Source organism: Hyperolius riggenbachi, chromosome 6 (assembly GCF_040937935.1).
Source record: "Hyperolius riggenbachi isolate aHypRig1 chromosome 6, aHypRig1.pri, whole genome shotgun sequence".
Lineage (NCBI taxonomy): Eukaryota > Metazoa > Chordata > Amphibia > Anura > Hyperoliidae > Hyperolius > Hyperolius riggenbachi.
The window spans coordinates 113,691,316-113,711,103 of NC_090651.1; the positions used below are offsets into that span (position 1 = coordinate 113,691,316).

The following is a 19,788-nucleotide window of genomic DNA, read 5'->3' on the forward strand; positions in this document are numbered from 1 at the left end:
TGGATCGGGACTCCCTGCAACGTCACGACGTTTGTCGCCATGGCGACGGGGAAGCCCTCATTGCATTGGATTGAACAGCGGTACTGCACCTTATGCTTGTGTTGGTTACAGTGAAGCATACAGTCAATGAAAAGTATGCTTCACTGTTACTGTTGACACACGCGTTTACTGGTAACACATTGCAGGCAGTGCGTACCCATACTGCAATCCGTTATGCCGCAATGCGCCCGCCACACAGGTGGTGCATTGCAATGCGGTTAGCTGCGTTCCAAAGCAGCCGTTAAACTGTGCCACAACACACCACTATGAACGTGGCAACTGTGTTACTCAATTGAGAAAATAAAAACCTTACACATACTTTTTTGTTAGCTTTTAAACAAAATAAAACTGTGGTATTCTAGAAATGTCCCTCATTGAAGTACGACAATAGATACAATTGTCCAACGCATCAGTTTATTTTCAGTTCAGTTATGCTTTAAACTGGCCAATCCCATGCTTACAAGAAGTGGTAAGAGTTCTTAATTGAAAACAGAGTACAATGTTCCACTCTGTGTTTAATTCTTATCTATTTAAGGCAGAAATAATTGAAAAATAATAATTGAAAATAATGTACATCAGTTAACTTTCTAAGAAATATACACATCAGTGTGCTCCCCATGCTCTTTTAGCATGGTGCTCCACCCGGCTAGTTTTGGTGAGCGCCCGGCTATCATCAGCTCACCTCCCCCTCTGCCACAAGCAGAGTTGTGCGAAAAAGCGCCGGCCTTCCATTCGCTCATCTCACCCCAACCAGCTATTTATCCATGCCACCCTGCACATCATTATAGTTTTTTGTCTCTCACATGCAGCCCCAGATCTGCTCCTTATTTCTCACCTTTTCCAGTTTCTCAGTCACATTCTTCTTGTATTGCTGGAAAGCTCTGGTCAGCTCTTCGGCATTACACAAGGCTTCATTCCTCTGTTTCTCAGTTCTTAGGAGACAAAGCAATTGTGTCAATGTCAGTGGTGGAATCTCCGCACATCAGCAAGAAACATTCAAGGCTGAGAAGGCTGAGAATGTCTGGCACAACATAGTTTCAATACAGATAACAGAATACAACTACAAGGGCCCATCCACATGTCTTTTTTTTTTTTTTTTTTTTTTAATCAGCCTTTATTAAACCATATAAAGTATACAGTACATCTCCAACATAGATATATTAGTATATGAACTAACAATGCAGCAGTACTACACACCACAAACAAATTACTTTAAGACGAATAATTATAATATAGCAGCCTCGACCATACCCCTTATGAACCTCCTGAAAATAACCTGTCTTGAATTAATGAAATATCCGGCAGACCCGGAGTATCTAACCACCCCGCCCAAATTGAGTCAAACTTCCCAGCTGCATTTCTGTGCTGGTAGGTAACTTTTTCCAGCTTTAAAGGGGAACTTCAGCCTAAACAAACATACTGTCATCAAGTTACATTAGTTATGTTAATTAGAATAGATAGGTAATATAATCTCTTACCCACCGTTTTAAAAGAACAGGCAAATGTTTGTGATTCATGGGGGCTGCCATCTTTGTCATGGGGGCAGCCATCTTTTTGGTTGAAAGGAGGTGACAAGGAGCAGGAGACACAGTTCCAACTATCCGGTGTCCTGATTACCCCTCCCAGCTGCGCATGCTAGGCTTCAAATGTCAAATTCAAAATGTAAAAAAAAAAAAATTGCACCAAAACAGCAGAACGAGAACAACAAAATCAGAAATCCCATCATGCTTTGCACTGCATAAGGGGAAAACTGCCCGGGCAGTTTTCTTCTGTGCAGCTAAAAATGAGGCTTGTATAAGAGAAACAAAGTTCTGATGCTGTGAAACTGTTAGAGAAACACCAAGCCTTTTCAGTGCTGCTGAGTCGATTTTTAGTCCGGAGGTTCACTTTAAGTAGTAGTTCACTTGTTTTATCCAATCTTCTACTTTAGGGGTATTGGGGCTTTTCCATTGTATTAAAATTAGCTTTCTAGCTTGAAATAGGCACATAATCATCATTTGTACTTTTTCTTGTACTTTCAGATCCAGGGATGAGCCCAAAATGCATATCATTACAGATCTAGTTATTTTTTGTCTAGCGACCGTATATATAATATCCATCACCTCCCTCCAGTATCTATGCAACTTTGGGCACCTCCATAGCATGTGTATCAAATCTCCGTGCTCTCTGCGGCATCTGAGACAAACTGGATCGTCTCCACACTTCATAGAGTAAAGTCTCTTTGGGGTTAATAAATTCCTATACAGGATATTTAGCTGGGACAAATTTTGTGAGGCGTTAGTAGATACCAAAGGGACATTTTGAAGGATGTTAACCCATTCCTCTTCCGTTAACTCCCCCAGCTCTTCACACCATTTATTAAAGCATTTGAGAGGGAACTTTTTCAGGAATAATCCCAGTATCATAGAATATGAAACTGAGATGAAGCCGCTACGCCCCTTATACTGGCTTACTAGATTGTAAAGCGGAGCCGGCTGCAAATATAAGGGATGTACCACTCGCTGCCTATCAACTGCATGTTTCAATTGCATATATTGAAAATTCACTAACATAGTATGAGGTCTATTCAAAATGCCGAGAAGATCAGTTAACGGTTTCAGATGCTCGTTTTCAGTCAATACCTGATTTAATGTTAGAGTTCCCTCTCTGGACCAGTTCTTCAAAAAATCCAAATTGGCCAGTTCCTGGAAACGGGATCGGGCATATAACGGAGTATATATAGTGATTCCTTGTACATCTTGAATTGCGCGCATCCTATCCCAAATTTTTTTGCATAAGGAGGAGAGTGTATTGTTTTCTGTTTATAGCTCCGCATATCCCAGCTTCTAAGGCAGCATAAATTGAATTAAACCCCAGCACCTTATTAAGTAGCAGCCTACTAGAGTCCATTAAATCAGCGTCCTCCCAACCTACCAGATGTTGCACTTGTGAGGCAAGATAGTATACCCACGGATTAGGGACTGCTAGTCCTCCCTCTTCCTTAGGATATTGTAAATATTGTAGCTTAATTTTTACTCTTCCTTGTCCCCAAATAAAGTCCCTAAATATTTTATCAATAGTTTTAAACAACTTTAGACAGAGCCACACAGGAGCATTATGCAAAAGATAGAGCAATTGAGGCATAGTGACCATTTTCAGTAGGTTTATACGCGCGACTGGGGACATTAATACCGTATATACTCGCAAGCAAGCCGAATTTTTGACCCCCCAAAAGTGGGCCAAAAGTTGGGGGGTCGGCTTGCTTGCGAGTCATGGGTGGGTGGGTGGGTGTATAGGTACTGTCCCTCCCCGCTCCCCCCGCGGCCGCCGCTGCTATTACCTTAGGCGGCGCCGCTTCCTATCCCCGTCCTCCTCCGGTAACTCATTCACAGCAGCGCGCCCCCCGCTGCTGTGATGACGCAGGAAACCATAGAGAGCGGTTCCCATAGTAACGGCATCGCCGCTACAGGAAGCAGCTCTCTATGGTTTCCTCGTCATCACAGCAGCGAGAGGCGCGCTGCTGTGAATGAGTTACCGGAGGAGGACGGGGATAGAGGAAGCGGCGCCGCCTAAGGTAATAGCAGCGGCGGCCGCGGGGGAGCGGGGAGGGACAGCACCTACCCACCCATACTGGAGCACTATGCTAGCTATATTGGGCACTATACAAGCTACACTAGGGCACTATACAAGCTATAATGGGGCACTATACTAGCTATAATGGGGCACTATACTAGCTATAATGGGGCACTATACTAGCTATAATGGGGCACTATACTAGCTATACTGAGCACTATACTAGCTAAACTGGGGCACTTCACTAGCTAAACTGGGGCTCTTCACTAGCTATACTGAGCACTATACTAGCTATACTGAGCACTATACTGGCTATACTGGGCACTATACTGGCTATACTGGGCACTATACTGGCTATACTGGGCACTATACTGGCTATACTGGGCACTATACTGGCTATACTGGGCACTATACTGGCTATACTGGGCACTATACTGGCTATACTGGGCACTATACTGACTATACTGAGCACTATACTAGCTATACTGAGCACTATACTAGCTATACTGAGCACTATACTAGCTATACTGAGCACTATACTAGCTATACTGAGCACTATACTAGCTATACTGAGCAATGAGCACTATACTAGCTATACTGAGCACTATACTAGCTATACTGAGCACTATACTAGCTATAATGAGCACTATACTAGCTATACTGAGCACTATACTAGCTATACTGAGCACTATACTAGCTATACTGGGGCATTTTACTAGCTACACTGAGCACTACCTACCTATACTGGGACATACTGGGGGGATCACGCGGCCAGCGTTTCCTACCCCCGGCTTACATGAGGGTCAATCATTTTTTCCTGTTTTTTGGGGTAAAAGTGGGGGGGGGGGGGGGGGGGGGTCGGCTTACATGCGGGTCGGCTTGCTTGCGAGTATATACGGTAATTTGGACCAGGTTTTAAGTTTTTTACGTATTTTGACTATTAATGGAGAGATATTTAGCGTTTCATATTCAGCGACATCAGCTGATAAAACTATTCCCAAATATTTAAAATTGTTGACTTTTTAAATCTGGTCGCAGGATCTTGGCAGGACAGAATCAGCCTTATCTAAAAGTAATATGGAGGATTTGTCCCAATTTATAACAAGACCGGAGAATCTGCAAAATTCCGTCAGAGTGTACATAACATTCTCTAGGGACTCGTTGGTATCTTGTAGAAAGAGCAGCGTATCGTCCGCATACAGCGCAACTTTCTCTTCCACCTCCCCATATTTAAATCCCTTTATTAATTTGCTGGATCTAATCACCTCAGCCAGTGGCTCTATAGCGATCGCAAAAAGCAAGGGAGAGAGTGGGCAACCCTGCCTGGTACCCCTCCCTAAGGCAAAGCTAGGTGACATTGAATCATTTACTCTAAGTTTTGCTGAGGGGGCACTATAAATAGTTTTGACCCATTGGATAAAAAACGGGCCAAAGTGCATTGCCTCTAGCACTGCATATAGATAGTGCCATTCCACACTGTCGAAGGCCTTGGCGATATCAAGCGATAAAATAGCCCTGCTGCCCACATTGTCTGCCTGCAATTGAATATTCAAAAAAGCTCTCCTGATGTTAATGGCCGTGGATTTTGATGGTATAAAACCCGACTGATCCGGTTTTATTATGGATGTTATCACTTTAGCTAATCTATTCGCCAAGACCTTCGACAGTATCTTAACATCAGCCGTCAATAGGGATATTGATCTGTATGAATCTGCCTTAAAGAGAATCTGTATTGTTAAAATCGCTCAAAAGTAAACATACCAGTGCGTTAGGGGACATCTCCTATTACCCTCTGTCACAATTTCGCCGCTCCTCGCCGCATTAAAAGTGGTTAAAAACAGTTTTAAAAAGTTTGTTTGTAAACAAACAAAATGGCCACCAAAACAGGAAGTAGGTTGATGTACAGTATGTCCACACATAGAAAATACATCCATACATAAGCAGGCTGTATACAGCATTCCTTTTGAATCTCAAGAGATCATTTGTGTGTTTCTTTCCCCCATGCACTGAAGTTTCAGGCTGCTCTTTTCTTCCTGCAAACAGCTTTGCCCTTGTTTGTAATTCCTCAGTATGTGAAAGCCCAGCCAGCTCAGAGGACGATTTATCCAGCTGATTAGAGCAGCTTCTCTCTTATCTAACTAAAACACAGGCAGTGTGCATAGAGGGGCCAGGAAGGGTGAGTTCATAGCAGAACCACAACACTGAAGAACTTGGCAGCCTTCCAGACACAGGCCGACAAGTCTGACAGGGGAAAGATACATTGATTTATTACAGAGACTGTCATAGTAGAAAGTGCTGCAGTTAGCCAGAACACATTAGAATAGCTTTTGGAACATGTAGGATAATAAAAAAACAGGATGCAATTTTTGTTACGGAGTCTCTTTAAGGACATCCTTTCCTGGCTTCGGAATCAAAATAATGGTTGCTTCAGACATGGAGCTTGGTAAAGCCCTCCTAAGAAATGACTCGTTAAAAACTTCCAACAAATGTGGTAGTATCAATTCAGAGTAACGCTTGTAGACTTCGATCGGAAGGCCGTCGCACCCTGGAGCTTTATTACCAGGGAACGAACTGACCGCAATTTCGAGTTCCTCAAGCATAATAGGTGCCTCCAGCAGGGCTCTGTCTTTGTCACTTAGATTAAGCAAGGGAATAGAATTCAAGTAATCTGTTAGTTCCTCTGGGGTATAATTCACTTTAGACGAATATAATTCAATGTAAAACCTCTGCAGTTCCTTCACAATACCCGGTTTATCAGAGACTATGTCCCCTTTAGGCGTTGCTAAAGCACTAATATGACCTATCGGGATTTGGGCTTTTGTTATTACAGAGAGAAGATGACCTGTTTGATCCCCACTTTCAAAAAAAGCAGAGTTAGTACCTGCTAACGATGTTTTCAACAATCCTTCAGGGCAAGGTGAGACGTCGCTCCTCCCAGACGCAGGAACAGACAGCACTTCCCCTATAAAAGAATCAAATGGTTAGTCCACCCTCAGTGCGTTTAGACAAGTACCCGACAGGTGAACAATCCACTAACCCACAATCAGTGCTTCCTATCTGACCAGACACAAACACCCGGGTGGGATCGTTGCCCTGAAGGATTGTTGAAAACATCGTTAGCAGGTACTAACTCTGCTTTTTCCCCACAATCCTTCAGGGCAAGGTGAGACGATAAACAAGTAATATAACCTTAGGGTGGGACCACCGCTTGGAGAATCTTCCTTCCAAACGCTTGGTCGTGAGCCGACAATGCATCAATTCGATAGTGACGAATAAACGTAGAAAATGTTGACCACGTTGCCGCCTTGCATATTTGTTCAGGTGACGCTCCTGCCCTATTTGCCCATGAAGCTGCCATAGCTCTAGTAGAGTGTGCCTTAAAGGAGGCTGGAGGGTCTAGATTCATACCCCTATAAGCCTCAAAAATTGCTAACTTAATCCAGTTCGCAATAGTAGACTTTGAAGCCGCTTGACCTGAATTTCTGCCTGAATGTATAACAAATAATGCATCTGACTTCCTTATCTCAGCAGTTCTAGCTAGATATTCTAATACACATCTCCTTACATCCAAAGAATGGAACGTCTGCTCCTTCTCCCCTTTTGGATTTACACAAAAAGTTGGCAATACAATATCTTGTGACCTATGAAATTTTGACATCACTTTAGGACAGAACTTAGGGTCTGTTTGAAGCACTAGTCTGTCCTGAAAGTCCTGAAAATAAGGACTTTTCGTCGACAAGGACTGAATCTCACTGACTCTCCTAGCTGTCGTAATGGCCACCAAAAATACAACCTTAAATGTAAGCATTTTGAGAGAACAACTCTCTAAAGGTTCAAATGGAGCTTTAACCAAACCCTGCAAGACTATAGATAAATCCCAAGGGGATACATATTGTCTGAACACTGGAAGTTTTCTTGAAACTGCCTTCATAAATCTCACAATCAAAGGAGAGGTAGAAATAGGAATCCCTGAAAAAGCAGTAAGTGCTGCCATCTGTACCCTGAGAGTACTGACAGACACCTTCTTTTCCCAACCCTCCTGGAGGAAATCCAGAACAGCCGGGATTGAAATACTATCAAATTTAGACTTTTTCAGCCAGAAATGGAAAGTTTTCCAGTACTTTAGATAAATTTTTCTCGTAACTTCTTTCCGACTTCCAATTAATGTTGAGGCCGCCTTATCTGATTCATTTGAGCTTCCATTAGCGTCTATCTGTTCCTGACCCTCAGTCACAGGGTTCACAGAGATAGTACCTTGGGATGTAGAAGCAACCGCTCCCGATAAGGAAGATTTAAATGAAGCTAAGGAGGAATTGATCTCCTCCCTAAAGGCTTGCAAGGTCTCCTGCAGTGAAGGACCCGATTGCTCCCCCAAAATCTTTTCTGTACATTGCTGACATAAAGTTTTGGCATATGGCAATGGCAACTTCACATTGCATACAGGGCATCTTTTGTAAGTAGGAGGAGGTCTCCCTGCTTCTGTTACTTTGGCCTGCAATAGAGACATACACGTACCATGTAACTAGCAAAAAAACGCCCATAATAAAAAAATGGCAAACATATCCCAGAAAGAGACTATCTGTCTCACCTTCTGAGCGGCTGGATTACCCTCAGTCTTCTCTGAAGCAGACATCCTGATCCCAGATATCCTGCACAAGACTGCAGTCTGTCCTCTGCAGGGTAATAATGCCACCGCCAGCCTGCACACGCTCACTTTCAAACTTCCGCGCACGGACGTCAACGAAGGCGGGACCAGAGCCGGAACCGGAAGTAACAGAAGAAACCGGCTCCCATTAGCTCAAAACGCAGCCTACCCGCCGGAAACTACGCATCCGGAAGCACCACGCGGACATTTTTCCGACATGCGAGCCCACACATGGCCCGCCCGCATCTGGTTTCCTTCCGCTCCGACCCCTCCGTAAGCGGCAAAGTGAGCTGTGCCCTCCACTCTTGCTCCACCACCTTCGGCAGAGAAAGGTAGGCAACCCCACAGACAAACAACCCAGTGTGGGGTGAAGGCTAGACGGCCTCAGTACCGCCGTCTCAGCCGCCCTAGGAACTGAAACCTGCAGCCCAGCACACAGGCTCAATCCCTCGAGGAGATGCCGACCTGCCTGGACGCAGGAACAAACAGCACTGAGGGTGAACTAACCATTTGACTCTTTTATAGGGGAAGTGCTGTCTGTTCCTGCGTCTGGGAGGAGCGACGTCTCACCTTGCCCTGAAGGATTGTGGGGAAAAAGCCTGCTTCAGAAATAACCTTTTGTGGTTGGCTTCCATCCACATGTCTAAGCTAAATCTTCTGGGTTCACTAAAGTGCATCTAAACTGGTCTATGCTAGAAAAACAAAACTATAGAATCTATGAAAAGGATTACACAGAATGCAATTATCATACTCCATAAAAGTATTACCGTTTATATTGCTTGCTACATTCATACAATTGTATTTTCATGCTTTTCAGCTCTTCTCGACATTCTTGAATAAAGTTATCTTTTTCAATTATGACGTTGCGATTTTCCAGTAACTTTTCTTCTGCAATCCTAAAAACAAAAACAAAAAATAGTAATATACTGTAAACCTACAAGAGTTACTGTTGATTGGCTTACACAAGTATATTTTTAGTTAATACATGGACGCCAAAAAAGTATTTTCTCTATGTTTATTTGTGCATAACATTTAATGTATCCTATACAGGAGGAGATGACAGCTCTTCACAAGGCAAGCTGCATCTGAATTACAAGCTGCCTGGATGTGCAGAGCCTAAATATAGGCAGGTTACACAACTTGCATTGAAACCAGATGCAACAAAATAGAGGATGTTGGCTTCCAAAACGCACACAGTGTTCCATACTAGACTCTTCCACCGTGTTGAGGTATCCTCATGGAAGAGACCCTAACCACTAACAAAAACATAGTGTGAACCTGGGGAAGCTGGCCATTTACACATTTTCCTTGGGAACAGAAAGAAATTGGCATCGCTCCTAATCTGGCTGCACCTGAAATGACTACCAATAGAGGCTAAATACAAACACTGAATTTAAAACAGATGCAAACTATGCACTAAACCCTAAACTCAGATTTAAACTGAATGCAAACTGAAATAGCACATGGATGCAGTGATTCATATGTAAACTTACATTTCTATACAGCAGGAGGAGGTAGCAGCGCTTCACAAAGCAGGCTGCATCTAAATGACCAACTGCATGGATGTGCAGAACCAAAATATAGGCAGGTTACACAAGTTGCATTCAAAACAGATGCATCAAAATGGAGGATTCAAAAACAGTTTGGGCGCAGAGTGTACCGTATTAAGATTCTTCCACCGCGTTGAGGGATCCTTATGGAAGAGACCCTAACCACTAACTAACAAAAACAGTGTGTGAAACTGGGGATAGCTGGCCATAAAATGGTTTACACATTTTCCTTAAAACAGAGAGAAATTGGCAACACTCCTAATCAGGCTGCACCTGAAATGACTCCCAACGTCAACTTAATTGATCCTAATCAACAAACAATTTTAGTACAATACAAAAGACAACCTGAGTAATATCTGGTTGTTTACTGAAAGACCACTGCTTCCAACAACTTGCAATACTTCCTATGCAGATCCACATTCAATTATAGTGAATGGGACAGAAAGACAACTCTGCCAGAAATGCAATATGCATTTGCTGATCACACTGCATCTTATTAGTGGAAAAAGCAATATGGGCTTTCCTATGTCATTACGATTCTCCATTTGTACTCATTCCAAAAAGCACATCGGAACGCACATAGTGGGAACAAGTTCTAAAAAAAATTCTAAAAACAAGAGAGACTGATCCAGAAAATAACTGATATAGATCAGTTGGGAAAGGGTTACAAAAAAATCTCAGAAATACCCAGAGTACATCAAACCCCAGTGAGAACCATCATCACCTCTGAATGCAGTAAAATCTGGAACGGAGGAAAACCGGCGCTAGTTTACTTGAGGGAACCTATCAGGAAACGTCACGGACCAACGGCAGCTTCCTGCTCATTGCAATCTTAGCGCGCCCACTAATATTGAGGAATGGGGGACCCAGCATAAAACACTAAAGATAAAATTGCACACCAGGACCCTCAGGACATCAGGCATGGTGCTTACTTCTGCTATCGCTTCTGCAACTTTACTAAACCTATTCAGTTGGTGGTGTTGATAGTGTTTACTGCCAAGTCCCCTATTTCTTATACATTTTTAGTGGTTATGGCCAGATTCTTGTGAACAGAAAGTGGCTATGGGTCCCCTCAAGTAGACTAGAGCTGGAAATCTGCTACAGAGAGTTACAACCCCCCAAATATATAGAAATTGCCTAGAAAAATGATGTGTTAAGAACCCAGATGAACAGGACTGACAGGTAGCAGGACTGACTGATGACTGGACAGACAGGTCTGACTGAAGACTGGAATGACAGGACTAGTAGTGCAGGTTGTATCTTATTTTTTAAGTTTATACAGAACTGCATTTGCTTCCGCAGACTATTAAAGACTATCCACAGACTATAGACTATCATTATAAGCGTTCTGCCACATACCAAATAAGCATTCGGACTTTGTCAAGTTTAAATTGCGGCCGGGGGTTCTATCCTTGTTTGTGATCATCGCATGCAGTTACCACAGTGCACCCGATCAACCACGTTGGCCCGAGATTTCCCAGCATGTCCCATCTATACATTCAACAAATTTCATCCTGGTTTTCATCCGATTGATAATTATTGTCTGAAGTATGGCCACCTTTAGTCTCATAGTCTCATGGTCTTTAGTGTGTACACAGTTCTGCCAGACAAGTTGTGTTATTCTAAACGGTAATATTGTGAGCTAACAACTCATACCACCTTACCCACTTCATCACATCAAAGTAAGATAAATAACATTGCCGGATTAATGAGGTGAGACATCGCTGACGCAGTGTAACCTTTACACTCCATACAGTGGACTTATTAACGGTCTGTAGTCCTATAGCTGTATGTTTCTCAGCATTATTATATAAACGCATAATCATAGCTATTCCTGTTAAAGGGACTTTGTCAGAATTCTCAGAGACTGTAAGACACGCAGCTTATAGCAGACTTTGCTGTGAGAAAATCTTGCTTATTGCTATACGGTCAGCTGAGCAGTCACTGAAAAGCGTTGAAATTTGACCCCAGAAAGCGGAACCACATGCTGATTTGATGTTTAGGAATTTTCTGAAGTGATGGACAGATTACTCCTCTAAAGACCATCCGATTCAATACCTTATTGAATCTGATGAAAATCGTTGCCACATCAAGTAAGCCTGATTGACTGGGGGCTGAAATCGGTCAAATGTATCAATTGAACAGGCTGGAAAATGTCACTCCAACACGATACAAAACATTTTATCATATTTTTTTTTCTTTTAATTACAGTTAAAATTTATAAAAAGTGGGAGTTGGTGCATTTTTTTACAAGTCAAAGTACCCAAAACATTTTCTGACTCCTCACCTCGCCTCCACAGCCCTGGAGGGAACTGTTTTCACTGGAGGTGCACAGCAAGGCCAAGCAGTAAGCTAGCACTGTCAACATTCACAGGTTTTAACAATTAACCTTGACAGTGAAAAAACAGCCATTAACTCCTGAAAACCAGCATGAAAGGTGTTAACAACTGGTAGGTGTGGAATTGTCTTTGTAAGAGGAACCCACCACTTTGTTTTGTTGAACTGTATGTGAACTTAGGGATGCATTTGATAATGCTTAAAGTGACACTATTTGCTTTGACTGGCTTATCACAGTATTTCTACACTAATATGAGATTTCTGAGGCCTGTTTATGCAGCCTGCATGGGTACCAACGCGTTACTTGTGTTATCAGCACATCAGCTTGGGAAATTAATCAACTTGGGAAATCTTGAGTATTTTTTTATTTTATTCTCTTGACGATCTTAAAAGGAGAACAGGCAAAACACTGGAGTTTCCAGTGCCCTCTAATGTAAATGTACTGAGACATAACCAAACAGCAGCGGTTACAAGAAAATGTACCCTTAAAAGGACAACCGAAGCAAAAGTAAACTAATGAAATAAATGATTGCATCTATCTTCCTCCTAAAAATTACTTTTTAAGATATTTCACAGTTTTATTTTATGTTTAAATCTACTTTTTAGGTTTAAACTGTTTTATTGATTCAGGACTGAGTCATCCACTTCCATACCTGATATTTAACTCTTTCAGGCAGAGAAAGGAAAAAAAAAAAAAGGAACACAGCATAGTTATTTGTGTGCTTGGCACTGTACATACCCATGTCTATCTACTCAAGTCACCTCGGGTATCCTTTAAAGGATACCTGAACTGAGAGGGATATGGAGGCCGCCATATTTAATCCCTTTTAAACCATACCAGATGCTGACCATACCAGTCCTGCTGATCTCTTTGGCTACAGTTGTATCTGGATCACACCCCTGAATGCATGCAGCTTGCAACTGAAGTCCAAGTAGATTAAAGTGACAGGTCCGTCAGACCCTCCCGCAGAGCAGTCGTTCTGCAGACAGTAGCACGTGTGTACAAGCTGTCGGCAGACTGATAAGACTATTTTTGACCGATTCGCCATGCTTGTACACACGTGCTACTGTAGGCACAACGACTGCTCCGCGGGAGGGTCTGACGGACCCATCGCTTGTAAAAATACGGCGTGTGTACGCGCCTTAGATCAGAAACTTCTGATCTGCATATGCTTGTTTAGGGTCTACGCATAAAAGTTTTAGAAGCAGAGGATCAACAGGAGAGCCAGGCAACTGGTATTGTTTAAAAGGAAATAAATATGGCAGCCTCCATATGTCTCTCAATTCAGGTTTCCTTTAAGCTTTCCAAAGCACTCTATAAACGTATTCAGCATGTTTTGGCAAATAGATCAACTATTGTTTCTTTAAAACCCTTTTTGACTGCCAGGGCAGGAGCTCTGCATCCTGGAGGAGGTCCGTTCACCATGACCTCTTCATATCAAGACTACAGAGGCTGCTATTTACTTTTCCCTGCACTCTTCTGAGTTAAAAGGGCTCATTTGACCTGATCTCCTCCTCCTCTCCTGCAAAACAAGTATTACTTAGTAGTTTAGCTTCCAAGGGAAGACAAAATCAGTGCAGCTTAAAGGACAACTGTAGTGAGAGGTAAATGGAGGCTGCCATATTTGTTTGCATTTAAACAATACCAGTTTCCTGGCAGCTCTGCTGCTCTATTTGTCTGCAGTCATGTCTGAATTAGACCAGAAACAAGCATGCAGCTAATCTTGTCAGCTCTGACAATAATGTCAGAAACACCGGATCTGCTGCATGCTTGTTCAGGGTCTATGGCGAAAAGTATTAGAGGCAGGGAAGCCAGGCAACTAGTATTCCTTATATTAACTGGTTCTGGACCAACACAGTTTTAATTTACGTCCAGTAGGTGGTGCTGCCACTCTCGACTGGGTGTAGATTCAACATCCTGATTAATGACGTGTCCCCGCCGTTCTGAACCAACCGCAATTTGCTCGCTCTGCCATCTACAAGACGGCAGAGCTCTGTAAGCAGGTCAGGAGCCACTTTCATTGGCTCCTGACCACATGATCACGGAGAGCCAATCACATTGGCTCCCATTGATAGACAGCATCAGGAGCCAATGAAAGCTGCTCCTGACCGGCTGTCAGCACTCTGCCGTCAGGGAGATTGTGGGGCAGCATCACACACCAGACACTGGACATTTCAGCAGGCAATCCCTGTACACAAATAAACAAAAAGGGGCTTATTTCCACTGAGCCTGTGTGCATCTTGCTGGACGCATCTGAATCCTTGTAGTTGTGTCATGCAGAATCACACCAATATGCGATCTGGACAGCATGCTATTGACGGAATAGGCAGCGTTTCCTCTTACGACCCGGATGTGGGGAAAGTTTGTGTATTCCGCAGTAATAGAAACAGGCCTTTATAATAAACATCCTTTGCTGCTCTGGGGCATGCACTATTTACCTTTTGTATCCCCTCCCCTTTTATAAAACACCACCTAGCACCACAGCAACCCCCATCCCACTACCAAAAAACCTCTATGCCTTTGTTGTGTGAAAGGAACACTAGAGAAAAACCCTCTCTTGTGGCTTTAATGATCTGGCAATTGTAGAAATTATTTCTTATTGGATCACCATTTGTAGTAGTAAGACTACACTTCCTGTAGCCTGTCAAGTCCAAGAAAAGTGCAGGGCTAGTGCTGACTTGCTCAGCAATGCCCTGTATCTCTTACTACCCCCAGCAGCATGTTTCTGTATGAAGCTTAGTTGAGAGCTCCTCTATACCCCTTTCCATTTCTGCAGCCTTGGTTTCACAAATATAATACAGTAAGGCAAACATTTTTACAAGCGTACAAACTTTAAAGCAAAGTGAAAATGAACTTATAAGATCAATGGTTTTACAAGACACGGTTATGGGAATAATGTACTGTGGAAGAGGTCATCACCCGGACTGCAGCCTGAAACTGTCCGCAGCACTAGTAGTTATGGCTCAGGAAATACACTCAAAAGAATTCACCAATACATGAAATATATATGAAATATATAACCTGTTACCTTAGAGCTTTACTCTGAGCTTCTGACTCCGCTTCCAAACAGATAATTTGCTCCTCTAGCTCTGGGATCTTGGCTGGATGATTTCCAAGAGAAGATTCATAGAATCGTACCTAAAATACATGAATTAACTTGTCAAATCTATAAAAAAAACCTGTACACATTGAAAGGTGTAGTGATATGTAACATGAAGAGGGCGATACAATGGTAGACAGACCAGGACTGCACATTAAAGAGACTCCGTAACAAAAATTGCATCCTGTTTTTTATCATCCTACATGTTCCAAAAGCTATTCTAATGTGTTCTGGCTAACTGCAGCACTTTCTACTATGACAGTCTCTGTAATAAATCAATGTATCTTTCCCCTGTCAGACTTGTCGGCCTGTGTCTGGAAGGCTGCCAAGTTCTTCAGTGTTGTGGTTCTGCTATGAACTCACCCTTTCTGGCCCCTCTATGCACACTGCCTGTGTGTTATTTAGATAAGAGAGAAGAGAGAAGCTGCTCTAATCAGCTGGATAAATCGTCCTCTGAGCTGGCTTGGCTTTCACATACTGAGGAATTACAAACAAGGGCAAAGCTGTTTGCAAGAAGAAAAGAGCAGCCTGAAACTTCAGTGCATAGGGGAAAGAAACACACAAATGATCTCTTGAGATTCAAAAGGAATGCTGTATACAGCCTGCTTATGTATGGATGTATTTTCTATGTGTGGACATACTGTACATCAACCTACTTCCTGTTTTGGTGGCCATTTTGTTTGTTTACAAACAAACTTTTTAAAACTGTTTTTAACCACTTTTAATGCGGCGAGGAGCGGCGAAATTGTGACAGAGGGTAATAGGAGATGTCCCCTAACGCACTGGTATGTTTACTTTTGAGCGATTTTAACAATACAGATTCTCTTTAATAAAACACTCTCGAGGATGGCTGCAAGTCTTCAACCCCACTGACCCTTTTGCACAACTCTACAGAAATTACAATTGGCTTATACAAAGTTTTATTTCAGTGCCTGTTTTTGGTCCGAATCTTGAACATATCGCCAACAACTAGCTATAACGATAACCCCCCCACACATCACAAAGTTAAGACAAATCCATTGAAAATCAGTTACAACACACAGTAGCATCTGATTTGACGTATGAATGCATCTGACCGCAAGTGCATTCATGAATTGCCAGGCTGACCTATTGATCCTATGAGCCTGATACTTTCAGCCACTGACCCAAAGGAGTATGAACATCAGGTGCTCGGATTAGTTAGCTATATTAATAGAAGAAAGACTGGGTCTCTACCTGGATTTATGCAAAATATGCAGATTTATTATAGTACCATAACCACTAAAAAACACAACATTTCGGTCGGAGGGCTTTCTCAAGTGGTTATGGTACTTTAATAAGTCTGCAAATTTTGCATAAAACCAGGTAGAAACCCAGTCTATCTTCTATTTGGACTTTGCTCTTATATACCCTTGGAGAATCCGGGTGTGGACTGCTTGACTCTCTGGTGGACTGGCCTTGCAGTTTGAGCAGCAAGACCACACTGTTTGTTTGTTTGGTTGTTTATTAGTTAGCTATATTAGCCACATACTTGTTTCAGGTGTGTGATTCTGACACTAGTACAGAATAGCTGCCAAGCAACTGGCATTTTTTTTAAAAGGAAATATATATGGCAGCTTTCATATCCCACACTTTGCAAAAAACATTTTCACTATCAGTTTTCCCAATACATCCAAAATAATGTTTACACAGTCATAACCAAGGGTATTCTAAAAAGATAGGTCATGTTTTACAAACTCCATGTTTTCTCATCCTCTCCTCTGGATGCAGTCAGTGGCTCGGTAAATCAGGTGTGACCATGTAAGACTGAAAGTAGGAGGACCAATAGATACTAGACTACATTTCCCAGCATACTTACATTACAGCAGGTAACGTGACAAAATGAGGTAGCAAAGATGGGCAAAAGAGGCAATGAGCACAAAACCAGAACTTGCACATGCCCAGTAATTATGCTGCCCTATAATGCAAACTTGGGAAGTCATACTGAAGAGGTGGGAAAGGGGAATGATAAACTACTCAGGAATCAGAGGCTGTATGGATAAAAGAGGAGTGCTGCGGGTGACATGAGCATCGTAGAATCACAGCGATGGCACCTGGTAGAAGCCCCAGGTACAGTAAGTTAAACAGTTTTTTTTTCTGCTTTATTTTTCCTTTAGTGTTGGCAAAACAATACAGTACTGTACTAATTTCCTCTACAGCGGCTCACAACTGCCTCATTCAACTTTACATAGTCCACCAAGCATATTGGACTCCACATTCTATGTTTTTGAAGCAGCTGAGGGGGACTCGGACTGTCCTAAGTGTGGAGGGGCGGGAGCAAATTTTGTCCACCTTATCTGGTCATGTCCCATTGTGGAGGCATTTCAATGTTAATCGGGGATCACCTTATAACCCTTGAACCTAAATTATGTCTTTTGGAACAATGGAGGAAATAGACGGCCAACGCTATCACAGAATGATTTTTAAAGGAAACCCTGTTTTGATCCAGGAAAACGATTATTTTGAAGTGGATCTCCCCTGATCCACCGCAGGTGTCCTTTTGGAAATCCCTGGTTCTGGAAGTTATTTAATTTGCGCAGGTGCTGTACTCTTATTGTAAGTGCCCAGTGAAGTTTATCAAAACTGTCTAACTCTCAGACTAAAATTTAAAGGACAATTGTAGCAAGAGGGCTATGGAGGCTGACATATTTATTTTAAATACCAGTTGCCTGGCAAGCCCACCTGATCTATTTGGCTGCAGTAGTGTTTGAATCACACCAGAAACAAGCATGCAGCTAATCTTGTCAGATCTGACAATAATATCAAAAACACCTGATCTGCATATGCTTGGTCAGGGTCTATGGCTAAAAGTATGAGAGGCAGATGATCAGCAGAATAACCATGCAACTAATATCGCTTAAAAGGAAATAAATCGGTCAGCCTTCATATCCCTCTTGCTACAGTTGTCCTTTAAATAAAAGGGCCTTGGGGCCTGTCGACGTCTGTTCCCTCTCCCCTCAGGTTGGCCTAATTTAAGCCTGTTGCTCATATGAGTTCTAATGGTTTAATTGTGCGGCTGTTGATCAGGAAATATGCCTGAAGAAGGGGACTAGATCCCCGAAAGCTTGCATAATTTAACTCTATCAGTTAGCCATTAAAAGGTACCGTATTATACTCGCATACAAGCCGAATTTTTGACCCCCAAAAAGGGGGTCAAAAGTTGAGGGGTCGGCTTGTATGCGAGTCTTCCCTGGTTGTCTAGTGGTGGGTGGTCCGCGCCCAGCTCCCCCCCCCCCTCCCCGCTCCCCCCAGCGGCCGCTTCCTAATCCGCGTTCCCCTTCTGAAACTTTCTCAGAGTGTATCACAGCAGCGCGCCCAGCGCTGCTGCTGTGACGATGCAGGGGGCAGGAAAGAGCGGTTCCCTTGGTAACGGCGATACAGATCGCCGCTATAGGGAGCCGCGCTCTTTCCTGCCCCCCTGCATCGTCACAGCAAATACACTCTGAGAAAGTTTTAGAAGGGAAACGCGGATTAGGAAGCGGCCGCTGCCTAAGCAGGTAATAGCAGCGGCGGCCGCGGGGGGAGCGGGGAGCTGGGGGGGAGCACTACCTACCTATGCTGGGCACTATACTGGCTAAACTGGGCACTATACTGGCTAAACTGGGCACTATACTAGCCATACTGGGGCACTATACTAGCTAAACTGGGCACTATACTGGCTAAGCTGGGCACTATACTAGCTAAACTGGGCACTATACTGGCTAAACTGGGCACTATACTGGCTAAACTGGGCACTATACTAGCCAAACTGGGCACTTTACTAGCCAAACTGGGCACTATACTAGCTAAACTGGGGCACTATACTAGCTAAACTGGGCACTATACTAGCTAAACTGGGCACTATACTGGCTAAACTGGGCACTATACTGGCTAAACTGGGCACTATACTGGCTAAACTGGGCACTATACTAGCCATACTGGGGCACTATACTAGCTAAACTGAGGCACTACCTACCCATACTGGGCGCTATACTGGGCACTATACTGGCTATACTGGGCACTTTACTAGCTATACTGGGCACTATACTAGCTATACTGGACACTACCTACCTATACTGGGCACTATACTAGCTATACTGGGACACACTGGGGGGCTGCACCAATCCAGCATTTCCTACCCCCGGCTTATATGGGGGTCAATCATTTTTCCCTGTTTTTTCAGGGAAAAGTTGGGGGGTCGGCTTATATGCGGGTCGGCTTATATGCGAGTATATACAGTATTATTTTTTACAAACCATTTTTTCTACCTATATAGTTTTCTTCTTTGAAATTGCTAACAGTTTTTATTATCCGCTGTATTATCGTACAGACACATGATTAATCACTTTACATATTCAAGTGCGTGCAGTAATTCTATATAAGGCAATGTATACTATTACTATGTACAGTATAATTGTACTGCTACTTGGTTGTCTTATATTGTCATATTACATCTACTGTATATGCCTTAATCCGTACAATACTCTGTATGCTTTGTATATTCTATAAAAAAATGAATACAAATATACTGTACTACTTATAGGAAAACTGAAGAAAGGGATGAATG

General features: G+C 42.9%; 1 protein-coding gene across 4 annotated transcripts in view; it reads right to left on the reverse strand.

The window, feature by feature from the left end:
* CCDC18 (coiled-coil domain containing 18) overlaps window positions 1-19,788 on the reverse strand; it is a 104,974-nt gene that overhangs the window by 62,172 nt on the left and 23,014 nt on the right. For all 4 annotated transcript variants that reach the window (XM_068239788.1, XM_068239787.1, XM_068239786.1 and 1 more), the window contains 3 exons: window positions 15,153-15,262; window positions 9,004-9,132; window positions 875-971 (listed from right to left, as the gene is read on the reverse strand). In XM_068239788.1, coding sequence (XP_068095889.1) covers window positions 875-971; window positions 9,004-9,132; window positions 15,153-15,262 — 336 coding nt within the window. The remainder of the gene's footprint in view (window positions 1-874; window positions 972-9,003; window positions 9,133-15,152; window positions 15,263-19,788) is intronic.